Source organism: Pteropus medius, unplaced genomic scaffold (genome assembly GCF_902729225.1).
Source record: "Pteropus medius unplaced genomic scaffold, Ma_sr-lr_union100, whole genome shotgun sequence".
NCBI lineage: Eukaryota > Metazoa > Chordata > Mammalia > Chiroptera > Pteropodidae > Pteropus > Pteropus medius.
The window spans coordinates 3,006,171-3,028,953 of NW_024344436.1; the positions used below are offsets into that span (position 1 = coordinate 3,006,171).

At 51.8% G+C, this 22,783-nt stretch overlaps 2 protein-coding genes and 1 long non-coding RNA gene across 8 annotated transcripts in view; 1 reads left to right on the forward strand and 2 right to left on the reverse strand.

The window, feature by feature from the left end:
* Nucleotides 1-7,764, reverse strand: part of ST3GAL4 (ST3 beta-galactoside alpha-2,3-sialyltransferase 4) — a 33,914-nt gene extending 26,150 nt beyond the window's left edge. For 2 of the 5 annotated variants that reach the window (XM_039872735.1, XM_039872736.1), the window contains exon 1: nt 649-735. The gene's annotated coding sequence lies outside the window, so the exon portion shown is untranslated. Of the gene's footprint in view, nt 1-648; nt 736-6,070; nt 6,090-7,565 lie in introns of those variants that run through there. The other 3 variants (XM_039872737.1, XM_039872739.1, XM_039872738.1) reach the window with 3 other exon arrangements.
* On the forward strand, nt 6,910-8,869 carry LOC120610437 (uncharacterized). 2 transcript variants are annotated; one of them, XR_005654934.1, is made up of 2 exons: nt 6,910-7,343; nt 8,395-8,869. It is a non-coding gene; the product is annotated as an uncharacterized LOC120610437 (long non-coding RNA). The 2 variants fall into 2 exon arrangements; XR_005654933.1 differs by lacking the exon at nt 6,910-7,343 and adding an exon at nt 7,920-8,027.
* Nucleotides 8,870-11,911: 3,042 nt separating this feature from the next.
* DCPS (decapping enzyme, scavenger) overlaps nt 11,912-22,783 on the reverse strand; it is a 35,284-nt gene continuing 24,412 nt past the window's right edge. Inside the window, exons 4-6 of the mRNA XM_039872750.1 lie at nt 22,413-22,526; nt 17,815-17,925; nt 11,912-15,688 (exon numbers count right to left, since the gene is read on the reverse strand). Coding sequence (XP_039728684.1) covers nt 15,422-15,688; nt 17,815-17,925; nt 22,413-22,526 — 492 coding nt within the window. The 3' untranslated portion in view covers nt 11,912-15,421. The remainder of the gene's footprint in view (nt 15,689-17,814; nt 17,926-22,412; nt 22,527-22,783) is intronic.

Sequence of the window (22,783 nt, forward strand, 5' to 3'; positions counted from 1 at the left end):
CTCTCTCTCTCTCTCTCTCTCTCTCTCTCTCTCATTCGCCTCCCTTCTCCTCCTGGTCCTTGTGCCCTCTCCAGCCACCCCAACCCGGTATCTCCCTGTCCCCATCTCCACCTCCTCCTGCCCGCCTCCCTCTGTCCCCACCCCTCACCCCCAGTTATGTAAGGGGCCCGAGAACACACAGAGGGAGCTTTGTTGTCAAACCATATCCATACGGCGCTGGACTCAGCCAGCGCAGCTGTTCCCCATTCCCTCTGCCTTGGCAGCATTGAGACGCCAGGCAGGAAGCCCCCACACGCCTCCATTTTGGGGGTGGGGCAAACACTGGCCCCAGGGCCCCCAGGCAGCTGAATGGGTGGCCAGGGACCAGTTACCACTGTGTGGGACCACAGAAGGGGACCAGCTGGCCCCCAAGACAGAACAAAGCCACAGTGCAAAGCCAGGGTGACAAAGACCAGAGGAGAGCTCTGGGCTAGGAGGAGGGCTGCTCGGTGACAGGCCTAGAGCGGAAGTACCCACACAGTGCACCGTGTTCTCATCCGCACGCGGACGCATGCCCATGTTCTCTCACACATGATCCGTGGGCACACTCATAGTGTGCATGCACACACACAGACACACATCAGCCCAAGAATGACACTGTGTGCTCACCTGGAAGGCGTCTGAGCGGAAACCTCCTTCCTGCTCTGGCCAGCCTCCTCCATCCCAGCAGGTACCTCTGGGGAGAGAGCTGGAGCTCTGGAGAGAGGGGAGTGGAGGGCAGAGGTCAGGGGCCAGCAAAGCCCCAGTGGCTAGCTCTTCTCTGGAGACTCTCAGGCTCCAGGACAAGCTCCCGCCTTCAGCCCAGGAAGATGTGTAAGGAGGTGGGTGAGGACCCAGGGCGCTGAGCTGCGGATCAAAGCACTCCACACTTTGGGCGGGCAGTGCTCCTTCCCCAAACTCAACTGCTGAAAGAGCCAGTTCACTAGAAAATGCTGCAGCCACCCATAATGGGAGGTGCCCTGAACCTCACAGCCCTGCAGGGGTGAGCCTGCATCTCCTCTGGACCACCCGCCAAGTCTAGCTGCCACTGTCTGGACAACCTGGACGCCGAGATCTGGGGTAGGATGGGAGACAAGGGGAAGGAGGCAGACATGAAGAGGGATGACCGAATCTAAAGGAGGAAATGGGAGAGCAGGCAGAAAAGGACGGGGAAAAAGAAAAAAGTGAGCAAAAGGGCAAAAGAGGGCACGAGGGGAGAAAAGGGGCAGGAGGTGTGGAGAGCACAGCCCACACAGCCCGTGGGGACGGGCTCCCACTTTATGAACACCCTCCAACCACCCCTGGGCTCACTCGCTCATCCTGACAAAGCTAGTTCAGGAGTAGGAGGATGGCGCTCATCCCAGCTCAGCAGCCCCCACATCCCCACCCCAAGCCAGCCATGCCCCAGGGGCCTCAGCCTCAGCAATCCTGGATCGTTGGGGCGTAGAGAACAGACAGGCCGAGTGACACCAGGAACTCAGAGAAAGCAATGAAATGGGGACAGGGGTTGGAATGGAGGGGCCGAGAGACCGGGATCCTTCCCGAGGCAGGACACACACTCTGACCTTGAACAGCAAGTTACTTTTCTGAGGCTCGGCTCTCTCATTTGCAAAAATAGTTATTAAGCAGCTACTATGTTCCAGCATGGTGCCAGGTGCTGGGGATACCACAGTTACAGGTCCTGTCCTAGGGTCTAAGGCCTCTTTCGGCTTGTGATCATTTATATCATTTGTGCATCACGATCTTGTGAGGTGGAGCAGATACTAATACCCCAATTAACAGATGTGCTAATAGAAAACCAATAAAGTCGGAAACCTGTCCGAGGTCACGCAGCTGGTAGCGGACGGAGAGGACACGAGGGATGTCCTCAGGAGTGACTCTGGCACAGCCACCTGCTTCTCTTTCTAGGGCCAGAGTGTAGACACTTTACATTCTGTCTCCCCATCTCCCCATGCCATCACATAAAATACACCAGCTGGCATCTGTTGAGCACTGGATTCCAGGTCCTGAGATGTTGTCTGAATGCTCTCTCATTGAAAAGTATTAAGGCTGTGCACCCAGAAAGGATACACCCTGTCTACAAGAAGAAAGCTCATGGCCCCTCCCAGCCACCACCCACAGCACTGCCCCCCAACCTGTCTGTGGTTGATGGTTCCGCTCGCCCCCCTCTGCAGTCCATCTGGGCTCAGCCCAGCACAGGGCCCACTCATGTCACAGAGGACTCTGATGCTGGGACAGGAGGTGAGGTTAGGACCAGTCTGTGCAAGAACCTAAAGGTTGGGCTGAAGAGAGGGTGACAGGAACAAGAATGTGACCAGCTGACTTCGGGGTGGGTAAAATGGAGGACATGCCATCATGGGGGCAGACTCCTGCCCACCCTACTTGGGGGCTCCTGCCTGCCTTTTTCGAGTCTGAAATGGGGGCAGGTCCTTCTCTGACAAACAGCTCACGAGTCCAGTGGAAATGTGTCTATGCTCTGGCCCCTCTCTCCAGGGAAAGGGAAAGCAAAACCGGAACACAGTGAAAACCAAGCTCCATCTTCCATTCATTCGGCAAATATTTATTGAGCACTTATTACTGGCTAGACACCATTCCTGGCATGAAGAATATAGCAGTGAACATGACAGACAGGTTTCTGGAGCTCACACTAAAATCCTTAAATCTCATGGAGGAAAGAAAACACCTTAAAAGTTCCCAAGCCCATTCCACACCACAAACGTGCCCCTCGATGCCTGCATCTCCTCTGGACCATCCCTGTCAAGGTCACTGGTCTACCTTGACCTTCAGTGGCAGGGAGCTTGCCCCTCCTCAAGCAGAAGCAGGCTCCTGAAATCTCCAGATAGCCACAATGAGGAAGCTGGCAGTGTTGTCCCCAGCTGCTGAGGCAGAGCACGAGGCACGGGAGGCAACCGAGCACTAAATACACTGTTAAATGTGCAAGTTCCATTTTATATCAAGACAAAATATGAAACTTCATGCCACTTTTGCTGGTTCCATTCATTCAGCAAACAAATATTTACTGAGCACTTAATACTGGCCAGACACCGTTTCTGGCATGAAGAATATAGCAGTGAACATGACAGTCTCACCTGTCCAAGCTCCAGGGTCCCTCAGCTTCTGCCACCAAGAGTGCCCTGCTTTGCTTCCCTCCCGTGACCCTGGAGCAGTGGGTCCCCAGCGCACCCCACTGGCCCCACTTCTCTCCTGCTGTCTCTTCCAACCAGGCCTCCCTCCTCCTGGTCTGAGTAACCTCTAAGGGCAGAAGGGAAGCTCACCACTGGACTGAGAAGCATGTCTTGGAGGAGCCTCTCCGACCTTGAGCAGGGTGGCAAGGAGCAAAGGTGCTCCCACTTGGCGAGAATCTGGGGACGTCAGGCACCAGGAGCAGCAACCTTGGCTGGTTCCCGTGCTCAGGCCCCACGGGGCCCCTTGCCATCCCCACATGTAGCCCTGGTTGCAGGATGAGGCCTTGCAGCCCTGTGGGCGGCAGCCTAACCGCCTTTCCAAAGGCATAGGCGCTGGGCGGGCCAGATGGAAGCAATTACTATCAGGAAAGAGAGAGGTGGGGGCTGGGAGGGGCCAGCAGCGGGCGGGGAAGACGGGAAGGAAGGAGGAGAACCCTACCCTGCCCGGCCCAAACTGAGAAAACTGGACTCAGGGCATAAGGCACCTGGATGGGCAGGCCACGATGTGGGTTTCAGGGTAGTACACACAGCTGCGGGCCGGGAATCAGGAGAGTGTGCGGTCCCACTTTGTCACCAAGACACTGTGGCCTTGAGCAAACCCCTTCACACCTCTGAACCACAGGACAGGTGAAATGAGCTCAGGGAGCAGTGGAAAACTGGGTTGAAAATTGCAGTTTGGAAACGGGCCTGGATATGAATCCCAGTTCAGCTGCTTAAGAGCTGTGTGACCTTGGCCAAGTAGTTTAATCCTCCTGAGCCTCCATTTCTTCATTTACAAATGGGCTTAATGGAAGGGCTGTGAGGTTTACACAAAGTGATGTAAATAAGTGTACAGCATGCCTTTCTTTTTTAAGTTTATTGAGCCAGGCTTTTAATAAGTGCTTGACTGATAAATGGTAACTACTTTTGTCATTTACTAAGTCCCTTTTCATTATAAGGACAGATACTGACAGAGGCTGCATAGGCAGAAAACAGAGCAGATCGTGGGCACAAGACGCAAATATTGCAGCCCTTGGGACCCGCACTCAGGAGGAGGGTCTGGATGCAAGGCAGAAAACACAGTGTGCTGGCCCAGCACTCTGCAAACTGGTCCTAGTCCCCTTTCTAGCCACCTTTACCCACAGTACCCTCTCTACCCCCAGAAAAGCAGATACTGGACCCTATGGCCCTCATGGGCTTTGGAGTGAAGCTACAGGCAAGAAGCAGGGACTATCCAACAACTGTAGCTGCTTCTGGGCCTCTGCGGCCAGGCCTTCCTCACTACTCAAGGCCCCGGTGGACACTGAGGGCCTCGCTAGCCCGCACCTCTCCTTGGCCCTAGCAGCAGCACCCTCAGCTCTGCTGGGCTAGGGGTAGAAGCCAGGGCTTCAGATTCTAGGGCAAACCACATCTTCTTTCTGCGGAGCGGCTTTGAGGTGATGGGATGGGCAGGGACAGGGCAGTGACCTGGATGTAAAATCTCTTGGTCCTAGGCAAGGGGTCAAGACTAAAAAACCTGCAGGTCTGGACAGATGTCCCTCCTCAGCCTGAAAACCAACTAACCCAGCATAGCCCCTTAAGAGTTCAGCCCCTGCTGGGCTCATGGGCACCAATCTGAAGCCCTAGGGTACCTGGCTGGGGCCCGGGCACCTGGCTGGGGCCCAGGCATCACACACTGCTTTCATTCATAGCCACATCTGACCACTTCCTCCATCTGTAGGATAAAGAGCATCTGTCTATCTGTCTGTCTGTCTGTCTGTCTCTCTCTCTCTCTCTCTCTCACACACACACACACACACACACAGAATGTGGTAGGGGTCAGGCATGATTCTGAGGCCAGGGGCAGCCAGCAGCCCATGGCAGGGGGGCACTCAGAACACTGCAGAAGCGCTGAGCACTTCTGGGAAGGGGTGACAAAGGAGAGAAGGAAACTAATGCCACCAAAGCCTGCCTATGCTAGTCATTTCCTCAAGGCAACTGAAAGCTTCAGGTCAAGTCCCTGAAGGCTCTGAGGACCAGCTAGCACTTCAGGGAAATGCCTAACTTCAGGGCAGCTGAGGAGTCAGGATGGAGGGAGCAGGTCCTCTAAGATTTCTAGGGGCCTCGCCCTTACCCCCAGATAGCCTGCTCTCCAGAGTCCTGTGTCCATCTCCAAGGGTCAGAGAGTTTGGCTGGGCTCTGGTCACCATCTGCAGACCTGGCCCTCAGTCTCTGGGACACTCTGGGATGCTGATGTGGAGGGTCCCTTTCAAAAAGACAGACCTCCCCATCGCCTGTGGGCTGGAACTGGTTTTTGTCTTACTGAGGTAAAGCGACCCTTCCCCTGGACGGAGGGTACACACCTTGGAGCCATTCAGAGAGGTAGAATTCACAGCTCCATTGGGGCAGCCTCTCAGAGGAGAGATCCAAAGACTGTGCCCAGGCAGGGCCTGGGTGGACACCTAACGTAGAGCTGATACCAGGCTGTGGGGTTCACTGTAGAATGACCACAGGTTAAGCTGGAGCACAGAAAGGGGGTCTGGCCTCTCTGCTCCTGCTGGTGAAGCAGGAAGTCATTTCCAGGATTTGTTACAATTCCAGAAAGCAACAGATGCTTGGTTCTACCCAGAAAACTGGATCCTAGGAGTAAAGGAGGGCTGGGAGGGTGGAGGGGCCAAGGGACTATTTCTGAGGAGTGGGGAAGAAGTCACTGCTTTGGGTCAGGGAGGGAAGGGAAGGCAGCTCTGAAGGCACCGCACGCTTCTTGGGCCTGAGCCTCCACTCACAGGGAGGATGCCCTGTTGGCCTGAACAGCAACCCACTCCCCAGCAACAGGTGCCTCTTAGCCCATAGTCCAAGCAGGCGAGTCTCAGTTTCCTCTAGTAAATTCTCTTTGCATGTATACCCACTTCCTAATCCCTGTCAACTTGGACTCTGGGAGGCTGGCCCCAATGATGGCTCTTCTCAACTGCTTGATGGACCCAGGGCCAAATGAAACCTAAGATCTCTTGCCCAGTGCACGGATGCTGAGGGATGGCACACAAAGAGCACTTGGAGTGAAGACAGGAGCAGAGCAGGGAACAAGTCAGAGAGACCTGGGCCACCTCAGCTCAAGCAGGGGGTATTCCCAGACCAGCTCCCAGCAAAGAGAAAAAGCCTCATAAGTTAATTTCTAGACCCCAATGGTTGGCACCTCTCAGGCACCCTCTCTAGAATTATGGGGCAGCTTTGGAGAGATAGAGTGTGGGGGAAACATGACTCCTAGCAAACACAGACCTCTTCCTCTGTGCAAGCACCTTTCAAAGCACTTAACACTTACCAACTAACTTAAAACTTCTGTGGCTAATGCCAGGGCCAAAGCCTGGAGGGGGCAGGCGGCTGAGCACAGCTCAGGAGAGCAGCAGCACTGGTTTGTGCCTCTACTGGCAACCTAGCCCACATCAGGCAGGTTCCCAAGGCTTTGCAAAGGGTAAGTCGGCCTGAACTTGGCTTCCACACTGTGCCTCCCTCCAGCGGTGGAAAGCACAGGCTTCCCTGAGAAGGCTGTGGGAGTGCCAGCCTGTGGGTGGCCATGAGGTCAGACGTGCACACTAAGCACCCCAACAATGCCTACACCCCAGCCTTCAGGAAGGCGTCCCCCAAAGCCTTGGGACCCAGTCTGAAACAGAGAAAGCAGCAACAGTAGATGAGGCCTCCAATGGCCCATAGGAGCCTCCCCCAGGAAGAGGGATAGAGGAGTAGTACTAGTCCTAGCAGACATGTTTGCAGCTCCTGGACGGCCCTGCCAACAGGGGCCACCCTGGAAGGCACCCAGAGCAGACAGCTGAACTCAGGGTTTCTGCCCCTATCAGTACTCCACCTTCACACCAACCCTCCCAACTGCCCACCGCCCAGAGAGCTCTGAGCACAGTGGGCTAGGCCCAAAGACCCCCACGACGTGAACCTGGTGTCCTGGGCACAGCCAGCCTGCAGCTACAAACCTCCACCTTTGGGCTCTGCTAGGCGACCTTGTGACACCTTCACACAACCGGACCCAGCAAAGCCTGCCACCTTCAGCAAAGCCAGCCCACGGACCTCCTGGGCTTGATGGGGGTAGTCGTGAGAGAAACCATGGCTCAGAGGATGCTGAGGGTGGGGCGCCACTTCAGCCTGGGCGCAGAGTGAGGGCTGGAAACTTTCCGGGTAAGAGGACTGTCCCGTTTGCTCCCTCTTAGGGAGCGAGAGAAACGGCTTCCCGCGAAAACCTGGTCCAGGGAAGGGATTCCAGGCTGCGGCCACCCAATCGGCCCGGGCCCCGCTGCGCCCACGTGCCGACCCGAACCCCCACCCGGCCGCGCGGGGTTGGGGACCGGCAGCCGGCCCCAGGCGCACCCCTTCCCCGCGGGCCTGGCGGCGCGTACTCACCGGGCGGGTGGGGCGGGGCGGGCGGCTCTGCGCGGCTCCGATCCGCTAGGCGCGCGGCTGGCGCACGGGCCAGCGCTGCGCTCCGCCGGTCCCAGTCCAGGGCGCGGGGCCGGACTGCGAGCGGGCCCGTCCGCCTGTGGGGAGGCGGGGGCCAGGCCGGGCCGGGCCGGGCGGGGAAGCGTCGGACACGCGTGCGCACACCGCCGGGCGCAGAAGGAGAGCGAGTGGGCCCGGGAGGAAGCGGGAGGAGGAGGAGGAAAAGCTGGCGGATCGTGCGGGCGGGGCCGCGGCCGGCGGCGGGGTTGGGGCGGGGCCGCGGAGGCCGGGGAGGGGGCGTAGGGGGTGAGGGGAGAGTTGGGGCGCTCCCTGTGAACCGCGCCAGGATGGATGTGTCCGCGCAGCCTCTGCACGCCCTTCTGGGAACAATGAGCCCCAACAAAGGGATCTCGGCTTTCCCACGCGGTGAGCTCTGTTTCTCCCTCACTCGGGAAAGTGAGGCAGGAAAAGGGGGGCATTGTTCCGGGAGCCCAACCCCTAGACCACAGAGGCCAGGGCCCTTCCTCTGCCTTAGTCTGGACCTGCCACCTCCAAACTGCTCCCTCTGCACCCCTCTATTGCACACCCTACGTTGGCCTGGAGAAACTTCTCAGTTTCTGTTCCTTACGGAAGGCGCCAGGCATCTTGTCTCCAGGGGAAACCCCGTCAGGCCCCTGCCCCTAGTTCCTTGGGCCCAGACATCCCCTAGGCAAACCTGGGAACTACTCAGGCTGAAAGACAGTCGAGGAGTCACCGCATGACATTCCACAGCTCCCAAGACACTTTTTCACAGGTAAACAGTGGTTACTGAGCCCTAGTGTGAACAGCCTGGTGCTAAGGGCTCCAAAGGAATGTTTAAGACCCAGTCTCTGCCTCCCCGGAAGCTTACCGTCTAGCTGCAGAGAGAAGGCCCACCATAGACTCCCATTCAAGACTAAACGGCGAGATGGGACTACGTACGTGTAAGGAGTGGGTAACTGAAAACAAGTGCAAAGGTTCAGAGAAGTGCTAGCTCAAGACTCACTTCAGCTGAAACTGGAGGGCTTATCCGTTGCGAACAACCCAGGAAGCTCTACTTCGCTGGAGCAAAGTAGAGAAGGCACGGATGAAGAAGAATCCGCCTAGTTCTTCCACAGGGGACTGTTCCATCCTCAGTGATACATCACGTGATATTTTTCTGCATTTCACCAATGTCTAATTTTATGTTTCAGTTGTGCCTTTGGCTTTGGAAGTCAAACATTCATTCAATAAATATTTATTGCATATCAGTTGTGGAGGTTGGGGTGTAGAGGCAAAGTCTGGGACTAGCAAGGTACAAAGAACACAATGACTGTAGTCCTGTCCTTGGCGTCATCCCTGCCTTTGGCAAATCCAGAGGAAGAGGGAAGATCCTCCCAGCTTTACAGGTGGGTAAACTGGCCCAATGCAACTAGTTGAGTCAGAGAATCAGCCCAGCTTCTGAACTCTGCTAACTCTTTCACGAACTAGATCTAAACAGTTTGCATTTCTTGCTTATGAACCACATAAACTTTACTCTATCAGAAAGTAGAACTGAAGGGCCAACTTTTGCTCTTGAAGACCTGACTTCCGATTCTGCTCTGTCACTCAATGGCTTTAGTTTCCTTACCAGAAAAAAATTGGAAATAACTGCAGTTACTCAAAGGGCTATTGTTGGTATTAAATTAGGCAACGGATATGAATTTGCTCTGGCAGTATAGTGTACTAAAAAAGTGTGAGCTGTTATTACGCAGGTAGATCCCTCCTCTGATAAGCTGTATTTAGGTCCCTCCCCACCCCACCCCCCGCTGCCTCCTCACACACGCAGTTTATCTCACGCCTGGTTACTGGGTGCCCAGAAGCTAACTGTAATTCTGACTCCTCCTCTTAGGCCACGAAGTACTTAACTCATGCTTTTTTCCCCTCCAGTTTCTTAACTGCACAGCCAGATGCTTAGCCAGCTACTTAGAAGCCATATCATCTATGGGGCAGGAGGGAGGCATTCTGATGCTTTTCAGCCCCAGGCACTGGGTTCTGGAGCCATCTGGAGCCCTATCAAACTCTATTGATCCCCTTTGGCCCCTCTACACAATAAATACTGTGAGCTGCTCAGCAAGAGGCAATGCGATGGGGAAAGCAGGGCTTTGGCTCCTGGGGATTATTCCTCTCAGAGGTTAGTTGTGCCAAAGGTGGGTCAAGACAACCTGAGGAATAGCTGTCTGGTCTCAGTCCTCCTCTGAGCCATGTTGCCTCCATTCCCATTTCCTCTGCATCCATTTATTTCTCTAGAGTCCTCCTCTGCTGTGGAGGAAGTGGAAGAGGACACCTCTCTGCTTTGCTGGGGGGCAGAGGGAGGTGACAGAGGAGCAAGGTGCTTCTAGAGCCAGGAAGCCCCTGCCTGGAGGCTCCTCCCTGGCAGGCAGTGGGTGTGGGTAGGAGGCACCTGACAAGTGTGCCCCACAGGCTTTCAGATCCTGTCCCTCACATGTGCCACGTTAGCCTCTTGCCCACCAGGAGGAGGAAACAGCAAGATGCTCTCTGAGGTAGAAATAAACCCAATCCAGCATCTCAGATGCTTTTAAAAATAGCAACTTTGGGATAGTATTTCAGCTCCTATTTTTATCAGATTTATATGGTTGGTCCATGGAACTGAGCTGTTCCCAGGGTTCTCAATAGCAGGGACATCACCATTGTAGTTTTAGAAACCTGCCCATTGGCCGAGGCTAAAATGCATCCCAGGAACCTTTACGTTGGGAGGGATCCTGAGCTGTTGTTGCACGCAACCTTTGTCTCTGTTTAGGGCTGTGATCAATTAACCACAGAGAGCTTATGGCTTGCTTTTTACCTTGGTTGCCATGACTCCACTGCATAATCTAGGATCACACAGCCTTCTAGTTGAGAATTTCTTTTTAATATCTAGCCCGAATACCTCTGGTGACATCTTTTTTGGCTCCTTTCGCCACAGGAAAATAGCAGCTAACATTTACTTCGAGATTACCTTGTCCACATCCTCTTATTTAATTCTCACAAAACCTCTCGGGGTAGGCACAGTCACCTCTCTTAGTGTAAGAGCAGTTATGTAACTTGCCCAAGTTCATACTTGGTTATGGTACAGATTCTGTGTCAGAACCATCAGACCATACTGCCTCTCAAGCAGAGGAGGAAAAGAATGTTAAGAATTTTTTTAAGTCAATTTTATTTATTTATTAACATTTTATTCCCGCCCCCCCCACCACCACACCCTCTGGTAACCATTAGTCCATTGTCCGTGAGTCTGTTTGTCCTGTTCATTTGTTGCTTTTAGGTTTATATCCCATGTATAAGTGATATCATGTGATTTTCAACCTTCTCTGTCTGGCTTATTTCGCTTAATATGATTATTTCAAGGTCCATCCATGTTGTTGCAAATGGCAGTAATATTCTATGGCTGAGTAATATTCTAAGAAATTTCTTGTGAGTGAAGGAGACCAAGTGTTTTACCTTTTGGGATACTGATTTTTAAGCTGGTAATTAAGAAACGAGAGACTCAAAGACCCTTTGACCCTCCCTGCTTTCCTACCCAAAAGTATCAGATAGAAGATCCTGCAGTCTTAGGATGTTTGCTTCAGCCTAATTTGAATTAAGTATGGTAAATAGGAGGGCTCTAGCAGAGGCCTGTTGGCTAGATAGCCCGTGTCCCATTGTTCGGATTTGCCTGGCCAGAGTTTGCTTGCCCTGTGTGTTCCACTCTTGCTCAACTATCTATAAATTGCCCATTCTCACTTCTGAAATCTATGACCACCAACCACTCCACCTTTATCTCCTTTGTCCAAAATGTCGTTTTTAACCAATGTTGCCTGTCTTTGGAATTTTCATGCTTATGTGAATTCCCCATGTGCATGTACTAATTTGTCTTAGTCATTAGCCCAGCTAGGAAAACTTAGAAGGTAGGAGGAAAAGTGTGTGTATGTGTGTGTATATTTATATTAGTCTTGCCTTTCATTTCATTATGGTCCTTAAAGAAAAAACTGGCCAGTGTGCTAAATGACCATATGTGCCCCATGCTAGAAGCTAAATTCTGGGTCTCAACCATGCTGAGCCATGGTCTCCCTAACTGCTGGGCCTTTGCTGTGGTGGCCATTTGGCTATCAAGTTTTAACCTAGAAGTTTGGGTTCTCTAGGTATAAGCTTCCATAGCCCCCTCTGCTTTTTTCAAAGTACTCACTACCGTTGTAATTGCTTTTAATTAATGCCTATGTTCCTCACCAAATTGTAACCTCCATGTGCGCTCTATCTCCAGACTCTTGCTATAAACAAACAAACAAACAAACAAATTAGGGCAGATGTTCAAAACCTGTTTATTGAATTGAAACAGTTTAAATAGATTCAGTCCATGCTTATTTTTTAACAGTGGTTAAAACTCAGTAGCTTCAAGTTTATATAGATGTCAAAATCCAATGTAATTTCAATAACAATAATAGAACATAGGGTTGCCAACATTTATTTTGCTAAGTGAGGATGTTTAAAAACAACTACCATTATCACCATCTTCTTATAAAAGGACATTTTAACATTATATACACATGTTTGGAATAAAGATTTGGCTCCTTTCTGAGAAGGAAGAGTTAGCAGACCTACATCAACCTATTTAGAAATAAAATAGACATATTACAGTGTTTTGGATATGCAAGTATTACCCGAGCAACATTTTCAACATTTCTTACTTTGGAGATCTGTATTCCACACACGTGAAGAGCGTAACTTCAATGTCGAACTTGTTTCGAAATGTTATTTTTCTCAGTTTCATGAAAGAATGTTGACAAATGTAGAACACTCAGCAATTTTGCTCTATGAGGAAACTTTTGGGCAAACTGAGAGGAGCCAAGGAACAATAGCAGTCAAGCCTCCAACTGCTCCCTTCCTTCTCTGAGCAAGCCAGGAAGAAAGTGGGCCAGGAACTGGGGGGCTGAAAGCCAGTTATGGAGCCGTCCAGGATTTATCTAGGAAGAGTGACATCAACCACTGCTCCAGCAGAGCAGGGACACAGGCACGCATATCGAAGGCACGCAATTAAACACATAAGGCACTGTTTCCAGCACAGACGACAGATGTATCATGCTGCCAAAGAGGGGCATGTGCCAGTTTATCAAGGTAGGGCTCCGGCATACGGGGTCTCGCTCGGGAAGCTCTCGGGGATGGTGGGATGTTGGGTTCTACTGAGTGTCACAGAGGGAAGCATAAGGCAGAGGAGTGGCTCTTATTCTGCATTCCTTGGACTGAGAACCAGGAGATTTGGATTCAGAGTCAAGCTCCTTTACTCATAGGTGAAAGCCCTCAGGTGATGGCCCAGTTGCTGCCACCTTCTCCAGGCCTACAGTGCCTCGGATGGGGGGAGCTGCTCTTGGACACCTGTGGCCCTGGGGAAGAGACTCTCTAGAAAAGACTGGGTAATGGAATGTGTGGTCAGAAAGAGAGGAGACCTGCTCTAGGCTCCCTACGAGTTCAGAGGAGGCATAACAAGGCAACTGGCCTCTTGGTTCAGCCAGTTCTTCCTGGTAGGTCTTCAAGGGTCTCAGGATTCAGGTAAGATGGTGTTGCAGCGAGGGAACTGTTTCAGGTGGTGACAAAGGCAAGTAGCTATATGTTAAGAGGAGAGTCAGCAGGATCCATTCCATGGCCCACCACACATCTGAACAGCTGTTTAATGGAGTAAAAGCAAATATTCTTGTGGGCACTGGCCACAGCTAGGGTCTCTGGGAGCAGGAGGCTTGTCTAGAGCACTTTCTGCCTTGCAGGGCTGTTTCCTCCCTAGGTCTTGGTTACTCCCATTGCAGGCACTGGGGGGAGAACTGGGCCTGAAAGCAGAGTTGGCCCTGATGCATAAGCACCATCTCTACCTCCCGACAGAGGGGCAAAGCCAGGCCTCCCTCTAGAATAGCCCTTACGTACTATCTCCTCCTAGGCTCTCCCGCCCCCTGAACTGTGCTTCTGGAGGCTACTATGGGCCTTCCTGTTCTCATCATCACCTTCTAGTGTCAGCCCATTTAAGACTGCTGATAGAAATTTGGTGGATGGCTGAATAGCCCTGTGAGGAAGAAGAGATGGGACAGATCAGGCTAGGAAGTCAAGTGTGGAGAGGCAGGGAATGCCTTCCCAGGGCACAGTTCCAGGCAGATGGAGGCCCATCCCCTGGGAGGCTCTCGCTGTCTTCCTTCTGGTTCAGGATGCGTTGCCTATTAAGTCTTTTCCAAGTGTGCAACCTGTGTGTGAAGCCAGATAAGACCCCTGATGAGAGTTCCCGGCCCACTTTCTTCCTGGCTTGCTCAGAGAAGGAAGGGAGCAGTTGGAGGCTTGACTGCTATTGTTCCTTGGCTCCTCTCGGTTTGCCCAAAAGTTTCCTCATAGAGCACCCTTGACACTTACACACAGATTTGCATCATGCATCTTCATCCCCGCTCCCTCTTACAAAGCCGTAGGCTCAGAACACCTTAGGTCTCATCTAATGTGGGTTAAATGTCAGCTCCAGGAAGAGACTTCTGACCATTCACCAATATCTAGGGCAGCGCCTTGCTTATAGTACAAGTTCAATAAACATTTGACAAATGAATGAATGGAGCTCAGCTCTGAATCCAGGTCTCCTGGTTCTCAGTCTAGGGGACACAGAATAAGAGCCACCCTCTCCTCTGCCTAACGCTTCTCTCATATCACTTAGCAGAACCCTATATCTTGCCTCCTCTGAGCTTCCTGAGCAAGACCCAGTATCCGTCAGCACCACTTTGACTAACTAGCACATACCAGCTCCTTTGGCACTGTGATATATCTGTCCTCTGTGCTAGAAAGACTACCTTATGTGTTTGTGTGCCTTCAGTGTACATGACTGTGTCTGTGATCTGCTGGAGCAGTGGCAGACGTCATCCTTCCCAGATAAGCCCCTGATGGCTCCCTATGGGCCATCAGTCTATAGCCCCTTCTAAAGTCCCTCCCTGGCCTCAAGAGTCTAAGAACAAGGGACTATGACACTGGTCACACTTGGAGCCAAGCCCTTCAGAGTTTCTGTACTCCACCACACCCATATCATTTGCCCTTGCCAATACTGTTTTTGTACTTGATCTTCTGGCTGCTCTATGTGAGTTTGTTTTGTCTTCCTGCCTAGTTAATAAACTCAAGGCCAGGGACTCACTGACCAAATAACAAAGGCAAAGGCGGCTTTTTAAGCTTGCATCACCCGATTCGTATTAAAACCGTCCCACTTCCAAGCGGCAATCCTTCATCCCTGTCAACAAGTTTATCAGCAGGGTTGATTCACCCCAGCAGGGGTGACCTCAATGCTGGGAATGGAAAGAGGAAGTGCCATGAAAAACTGCTATAGATTATTTCCAGAAAGTCTTCATGTTTGGTTTTTTGAGGGCACTCCTAGACATAGAGACCTAGAAAACTGTTAGGAAGGAGGAAGAACAATGTGGCAGCAGAATCAGAGGGGGAAAACGGGAAGAGACAGAGCCAGATTCGGGACACAGAGCCAGATTCGGGACACAGAAATCAGCAAGGACGGGTGAGCAGGACTTGAAAAAGGCCTGAAGCCACCTCTGCCCCCCTCCCCCGTACTGTCGTCCTTTTTCAAGATCTTCCCCAGGGTTCTGCCCACGCCACATCCCTCAGCTCCTGCTTCCCCAGGCTGTGACATCAGTCCACATCGAATGATACCAATACTTTATTCACATACTAGGAATAAGCCAGTGTGAAACATATTTTTAAAAAATTCACTGGTGCTAAAAATCGCGCCCCCTCCCCCGCCCCTTCAGTCACCCATATCTGTGTTCTTCTTCTGACAACCCGGGGCAGACTCAGTTTTTCTGGGCTTCCTGCAAGAGCTTGAGCAGGGTGTCATCCGCCCTGAGGGCAAAGGTAAGGGTGCGCTGCTGGTAGTGCTCTGGATTACACTCCAGGTTCTCAATTACCTCTGCCAACAGGTGAGCCCTCTCCACCCCCGAGCCAGGAGCTTCAAAGCCCAGGGCCGTGAAGTGCACATGCAGGTGGTAGTAGGACGGCAGGTAGTGCAGGTACACACGGAGGCGATCCGCTTTCACCTGGTAGCGCTGCAGGATGGCTTCCTGGTGAGAAAGGGTGTGGCAGGAAAGGGGTCACTGTGCTGCCCACGATCCAGCACCAGACCTTCCTCCTATCCTGACCTCAGACTAGCCTTTGGACACCTAACAAAACCCTCCAAACGGCACTCTGCCCACAGTGTGCTTTAGGTCCCTGTCTTCCTTTCTAGGGAATTAACAAAAACAGGTGACAGCAGCAGAGTTGAGGCTCTTTCTCCCAAATGAAGGGGATAGTGGCCTGGATCAGGGTTCTCAATGCCAGTCTGGATAAAACATTTGCTTCCTCAGACAGTTGCTGCTGGGAATCTAGGCAGTCCCAGTGCCTAAGGACAGGCCCAACAGACCCAGACTGGGGATGATTTGTAAACACTTAAAGCCTTAAGTGGGTGGGAGGAAGCCTATTCTCCCTCTTGGCATGGAAACAGTGGAGCCTGGAAACAGTGGGGATAGGGATGGGCTGAGGTAGGGTCTTGGTGAAAAAGAAAGGACAGTGCTGGACCCTTGTTGAGAGAAGAAAGTACTGACTTTGGCCCAGGCTCCCACTCCCTTGGCCCAACCCCATCTTTTCTCAAGGGTAGGGGCTTTCTATCAAAGCCCTCTTCCAGAGACTCTAAGGCTTGGAGTTCACAGGAGACTCTGGTTTCCATTGTGGGCAAATCCCTCAGGAGGTCAGAGATGAAGAGAAACAGACCAGGCCCTGCGTGGGCTCGGAATACACCACAGAGCTGTATTCTGTTTGGAGCTCACCCCAGGGATCTCTGTAGCAGGGTGAGACCAGGGCCAGAGCATCCAAAGGGCTTCCTGGGATAAGGAGGGCAAGGGCACCAGAGCTGTCAGGGCAAGTGAAAGTGTTGGCTCAGCATCTTCCCAAAAGAAAGACACCACTCTCTGCCACCCACCCAGAGGCTGTTTCAGGAGAAACAAGTCACTCCTACAGAGAAAGGTGGCCAGAGAGACACTGACATGGGCCAGCGGAAAGATAGCGCAGTGGAAAGCGCAGTGAATAGGGCAGTAGATAGGGCAGTGAAGGGGAGCTGGGGACCGGAGGCTAACAGACAGCTGACTCAGGTGGAGCCCTTCCTCCAAGTGCATCCAAGCCTTTGAGCAGCTCTTGTTGAAAAGGGTGAGCCTCTCCTGGCTGGGCATCTGTGACTGCTGGGCCCGGATGTGGGGGGTGGGGGCATCTTCAAATGTTTCAGAGTGGAAAAAAAGGCTGAGAACAATCCCACAGAATGGTAGATTCAGTAGGATCCTAACCTGATGTCGAGGCCTAGAGAGGTGAAGTGACCTGCCCAAAGTCAGCCAGCTGACTGATGTCAAAATGTCAGAACCCAGGGGGGTGGCTCCATAATGTAGTGGTTAGCACATCTGCTTTACATGCAGAAGGTCCTGGGTTCGCACCCCAGGTGGAACCACAGAACATATCCCAGGGCGCCAGGCCCCAGGCCCCAGGTGCATGCTGCGACCGTGTGGGAGGAGCCGCCCCGCCTTCAGAGATCCAGTTCTTAAGGGGAAACAGCAACATCTGTAGGTCAGGGGTGGAAGTGGGGGTGTGGGGGGAATTAAAGAGGGGAAAAAAAAATGTCAGAACCAGGACCACAAACCAAAACTCGACTCTCTTCCACCATCTCCCCTTGCTCCAAGGCTCCTTTTAGCACCCTATAATTTCATTCAATTCAATAAACATCCCAGAAGACAGTATCCCTGAATGCCGGGTGCTACAGAATGCAGTCACTGCCCTCAGGCTAGATGAAGAGGTTTGTGCCTACAGACATCAGAGCCGTGGACCCAGCTACCCTAAAAAAAGTCTGGCACGATGCCACTGTCACCAAGCAAGGCAGGCAATCCTGGGGTGGGAAGGCATCCCAAATGGGACCTGCGACATGGGGCCAAAGGGAGAGTATGGGTGAGGAAAGGTGGCTGAAAGTAGAGCTGGAGGGCTGGGCAGAACCTGGTGACAGGGTCTTATGAATCCATCTAAAGAACCTGTGTGTGGACCCGCACTGGCATCCAGAGAGAAGCCCCTTTCACAGACAGCCTTCCAGGAAAAGAGGAGAGTGATGCAGAGAACACACTGGAATGGAAGTGTAAATTCCTCTGGGCTTTGGTGTGACTCGTCCAGGGCAACTCACCTGCCCCTCACAGAGGATGTTCCTGAGCAGTGGCAGGTGCTCTGCAGTAAGGTCCCGGAGAGACCTGATGCCCCGGCGATGGCAGATGGCGATCAGGTACAGGTCATCGAGCTGCGCAGAGACCAAAAGTAAACCAGGCTCGGCAGGAGACAGAGTTAGGGGACGCTGCCAATCCTGGAACTCCCCATGGAGGCCAGGAAGCACCCAGACCCCAGGCCTACAGTGTCGGCCACAGCCAACCCAGCAACCCTAAGACAGGACCAATCTCCAGATAATGAGCGCATCCACATGCCCAGAGTGAATGGGACAGTCTAAGGAACTGAACTTCTGTTTATTCCCCCTGCTAAAGAATATCATAAAGGAGTATTTACATACTCAGGGTTGGTGGGGGGACAGGAAGAGGTTCAAGAAAGTGTCAAGGACAACTTTCCCTCCAAGAGTTTATGCTCTAACGGCATGTACACAAGTAACTACTATAAGACACGAAGTGATAAAAGTACAAGAGAAAGAAGGAAAGACTGGCTAGGATCTTCCAGAGACATTTCCTAGAAGAAAAGTAAGGGGATCTGGGTCTTGAAGAAGTAGATTTTAAAAAAGGGCATTCAGATAGAGGGAACAATGAAAGCTAAGTCTCAGAGGCAGGAAGGTATAGGGCATGTAAAGGCAAAGGCAAGTAACCTGATTTATCTGGAGTCAAAGGCATGTGAAGGAGTGTTGAGGGATGTGAAAGGTGGAAAAGAAGCCTGGGGCCAGCCCAGTAATAAGCACCACCAGAGCCTTAAACTTTTTCTCTCTTCCCCTATCTCCTAGGGCTCACAGGTGGCCATTCCCGTTGTCCTTACTGAAAATAATGCCTGGCTGAAAACTTGGAGATCACAACAGTGCAAAGAACCAAAATCAACAAGATCACATGCCAGGCAGCAAATGAACTCTTAATCTGACCCAGATATCCGTGACCGCCCCCACCCTGCTCATAGAAACTCTGGCTTTGGCTACTTATCACGTCCATGTGCGAGGCAGGCCCCAGACACCAGGGCTTCATGGTGTGGGAAGACACCCAACCCTGCAGTCTGAGCTGCTTGATTCCCCAAGGAGATAATTTGGGGACCGTGAGTCACCCAACCAAATCCCCAAGGACTCCGATTTAAAAAGTGAGAATGAGATTTTCCACGTGGTACCTGATGTCCAGCTATGCCTCTTCATGGCAACGCAGTCTCTTCTAGACACTAACACTCTTCTCTGCCAGAGCTCCAAGGATCTGGGCTCTCTGCCCCAGACCTGATACAGATGAGCCCACTGGGAACGTCCTGGCAGATGACAAAGCTGTGCGTATCCAGGCCTCAGTTGTACCCACAAGTCCCTTCTGTGCTCTCCCTTCTCATGGCACGTGTCTAGGACATTTACTCTCTCACTAGCTAGGGGCCCAAAGAGAAGCCGGGAAACAAAACTGTTCAAACCTGAGGTGTGTATGTGTGTGCCTGTGGGTGTCCAGCTTTTCCATGTGCCACTTTCACAGGAATCCCAAATCCTGGTAGCATTTGTTTTAGATAACGTCTGTTGACAAATCTCAAACATGACATTAAATCACACCTCTCTGCTCCACTGGCATGGAATGAGGCATGAAGCCTGGTGCTGAGTGTGTCAGCTCATGGGCTAGGTGAAGGAGGGAAAAGAAATCCATTCTTTGGTATCACACATTACCCCAGATTTTCTGCAGAGAGCCAAAGGGCCCCTGGCCAAGAGAAATGATCTGAAAAAAGTTAGACAAAGGCCTAGCGAGGGTCTCAGATTGTACCCCAGAAGGTGGCCCATCAATCACTGTGGGAGAAGACACCGTCAATCTCTTTTTACAAGGCAGGACAGTGAAATCAAAGTAACAGCTTCCTGGCAAGGGCCAAGATGGAATGGCTGGAGCTTTGGAGAGCCATCTCTGGAGTGACTCAAGGAGAGAGTTTCCTGGCCTGAGAGCCTAAGACCAAAGAACCTAAATCATATGAACTGAAAGTGTACGTGTGTCCATATAAACACAAACATATATGCTTATATATACAATACACAAAAACTATCTCTGGAAGGAGAGACAAAAAATAACCTCTTCTGGGGAAGTGAAATGGAGCAATATGGGGTGAGGAAAGTTAACTTTCACTGCACACTCTTTATACTATTTGCATTTTTACCATATGCATATATTAATCAGACTTACAAAAAAATAAGCTAATAAAAGATAAAGGTTATCTCTTAAGAGAACCAAGAAAGGGATGTTATAATCTTCAGGAAGGCAAAGCATCTAGCAAACATTAGGGACTTGATAAATACTTGCGGAAGGGATGGATGTATGGCTGGATGGACATATGGACAAAGAGTCTCTCTAATCCCAAGCCATCAGTTGGAGGGCTACATAAATATATGTAAAGCCTTCTGGGAGAATTGGCAGTAGGTGGAGATTCCAGGTGACTAGAAAGACTCCTCAAAGAAAATACCAACACACCTCTCTCCTTCACTCTCCCCTGGTGCAAGGACAAAAACCAGAAGTCCAGCCTGGCCTGTCTTCCTGCTGGACAGACTGCCTAATTCTCAGGAGGTGTTGATTTTAGTGTTCTTCACAGGTCAGGGATTTGAGACAGTGACATATGGCACTACCAAGAGACAAGTGCTAATTAAGCAAACGTTAAGTACGATGGCACCTATATCGCCATCAAGGAAAGTCTGACATTTAAGCTTGCCCATTCACAACCCCTGAGCACGAGTCCAGCCATGTGGCTGAGAGGCCAGGGCCTTTCCTGAAGCCTTTTCTGTCTTAAATGGAACAGAGAGAGAGCAGTTCCATTGGCAGGATGCCTGCCAGCACCAGGTCAGAAGGACAATGATTTCCGTTCTCTGTGCTATGGACTTAAGTGTTTGGGACTTCTTGAATGGAGATACACAAATCTATCTTTTGTTGTCCCTGCATAGCTCTCAGACCATTCCCCTGCAAATCACAAGCTCTTCAGTGTTCAAGGATCCTGTGAGTCAGAAGTTCCTTCTACCCTACCCCTACCTCCCGTGACCCAGTGTGTAATCCAGGACCTCTCGGCGCAGGGCTGCCAAGGGGACAGATGGGGTTTACAGAGCTACACAAAGGCATTGCCTAGAGCTACCACCAGTATTTGTATGGCCTTGTCCCAGCTCCCAGCTCCCCCAACATCTCCGGAGCGAGTCCTGGCTTCACCTGTGGAGGTTGAGGCAGGAATAAGCTATAGGTATTTTCTCAGCCTCTCTCCACTACAACAACCCACATGTGGAGAGCCATCTTCTTAGATCTTACCTGGATCTAAGAAATCATCACAGTGTTCCAACTTCTGGAAACTCCCTACCACACCTGGAGCCATGTTCAGGAATTCCCACAAGCCTCCTATAAGAGACAGTTAGCACTCACTATTCTGTGTGCCTCTGAGCTAAAATGCTAGCTCTTTACCCCAACCACAGGCTCCCAGCCCTTCTTTTTTGGCAGCGAAAGAGTACCGTGGCAGGTCTAGAAATCACCAAATCACAACCAAGCAAACTGCAGGTGAGCTCGGTTAAAACCCAAAGGCCTAATGTGCAGGCCACAGCTGAGAAGGCAAGAGGGAAGGCACCCATGGAGAGGTGGACAGGGCCCAGACTCCAAATGACATTTTTTTGTGAGAGTCTTGCAACTGTGTGAGAAACACAGAAACCAGAAGTGCCCACCCAAAAACAGAATGGAAACCTGAGCTTGAATTACTCAAAGATTCTAGTCAAAGGAGGGGCGGCCATTTATCTACTCCCCCTTTCCTACCCAGCAATCCTGCAATCTGGCTTCCTCAACCTTCTCCTGGCCCCCTGACCTGCTGCAAGCTGAGTCTGGCCCAATTCCAGCCTGCAGTGGGAACAGCACTTCCTCTAACAACATACTGCTCTGACTGTTCTGTTACTGTCCGGGTATGAAAGTCTACCCACACAGACAATGGTACATTGTGACTGGTGGTGGGACAGTGTAGGGGAGCAAGGATGGGAGGAAAGAAGGTGGAGAGATAGAGAGGTTACAGAGAACCAGACAGTGTGAATGAAGGTGGCTCCCTTGGAAACCAGCTCTTTAAAAGGTGAGAAGTGGGAGTGGGGTGGGGAGGAGACTAGGAAACAAAGCTGAGAGGCCTAGGTGGAGGTGAGGCTGTCAGGAGACCTCCTCTGCCACGAGGGTTCCTGCCTACCAGTACTTTAGACCATGGGCCTGCCTGGATCTGTTGGTGTCCAAAGGGAAGGAGAGATGCAAATGGTCTGCCCCAGGGCTCCAGGTAGTGACAGTGGCCTCCCAAGCCACTTGGCTGGTTAAAGAATAGCCCATGTGGTTACACAAAATCACCTCATTCTCCCCCTCCCCCTCCCCTGGGGGGTGAAAGAGAGATAGGAAGGGCTTTAAACTGACCCATTTAAGTGTAAACATTTGTGTATGACAGGTGTGCACTCTCACCTCAGAGCTCAGATCTCTCCTTGTTGGTTAATTATAATCTGCTTAGAGAGCAACGTGAGAAGGGCAGGATTAGGGCCGACCAGCAACATGGAGCAGGGTACTCCGAGAACCCCAGCAAGAAATCTTTTACCTGCTGTTGGTTCCACTTGAGGTCGGGAATGAGGACAAAGCCATCAGAGGGATCTGGGTTCTCGAAAACAATCCGGTCAGCTTCAGCCTTCTTGTCGAGAATGTTGTACACCCACTGGAAGGAAAGGGAGAAACAGGGGTCCATATCCAGTCACCACCCCTGGGGAGATGCCTCAGACTGAGCGACCTGATCAGGGAAGCAACCTGATCCCTCCAGGAAGGCCAGCCACTGAGCTCTGGGGATCTAAACTCAGGCTGTCCCGTCTCCCAGCATCTGCTCTCAGGGGTCCAGAAGAGATCTTTCCTCCCCAACTATTGCTGACACTCGGTCACCAGCCATCCCTACAGGGTCCACCACTGTGCAGATGGGGC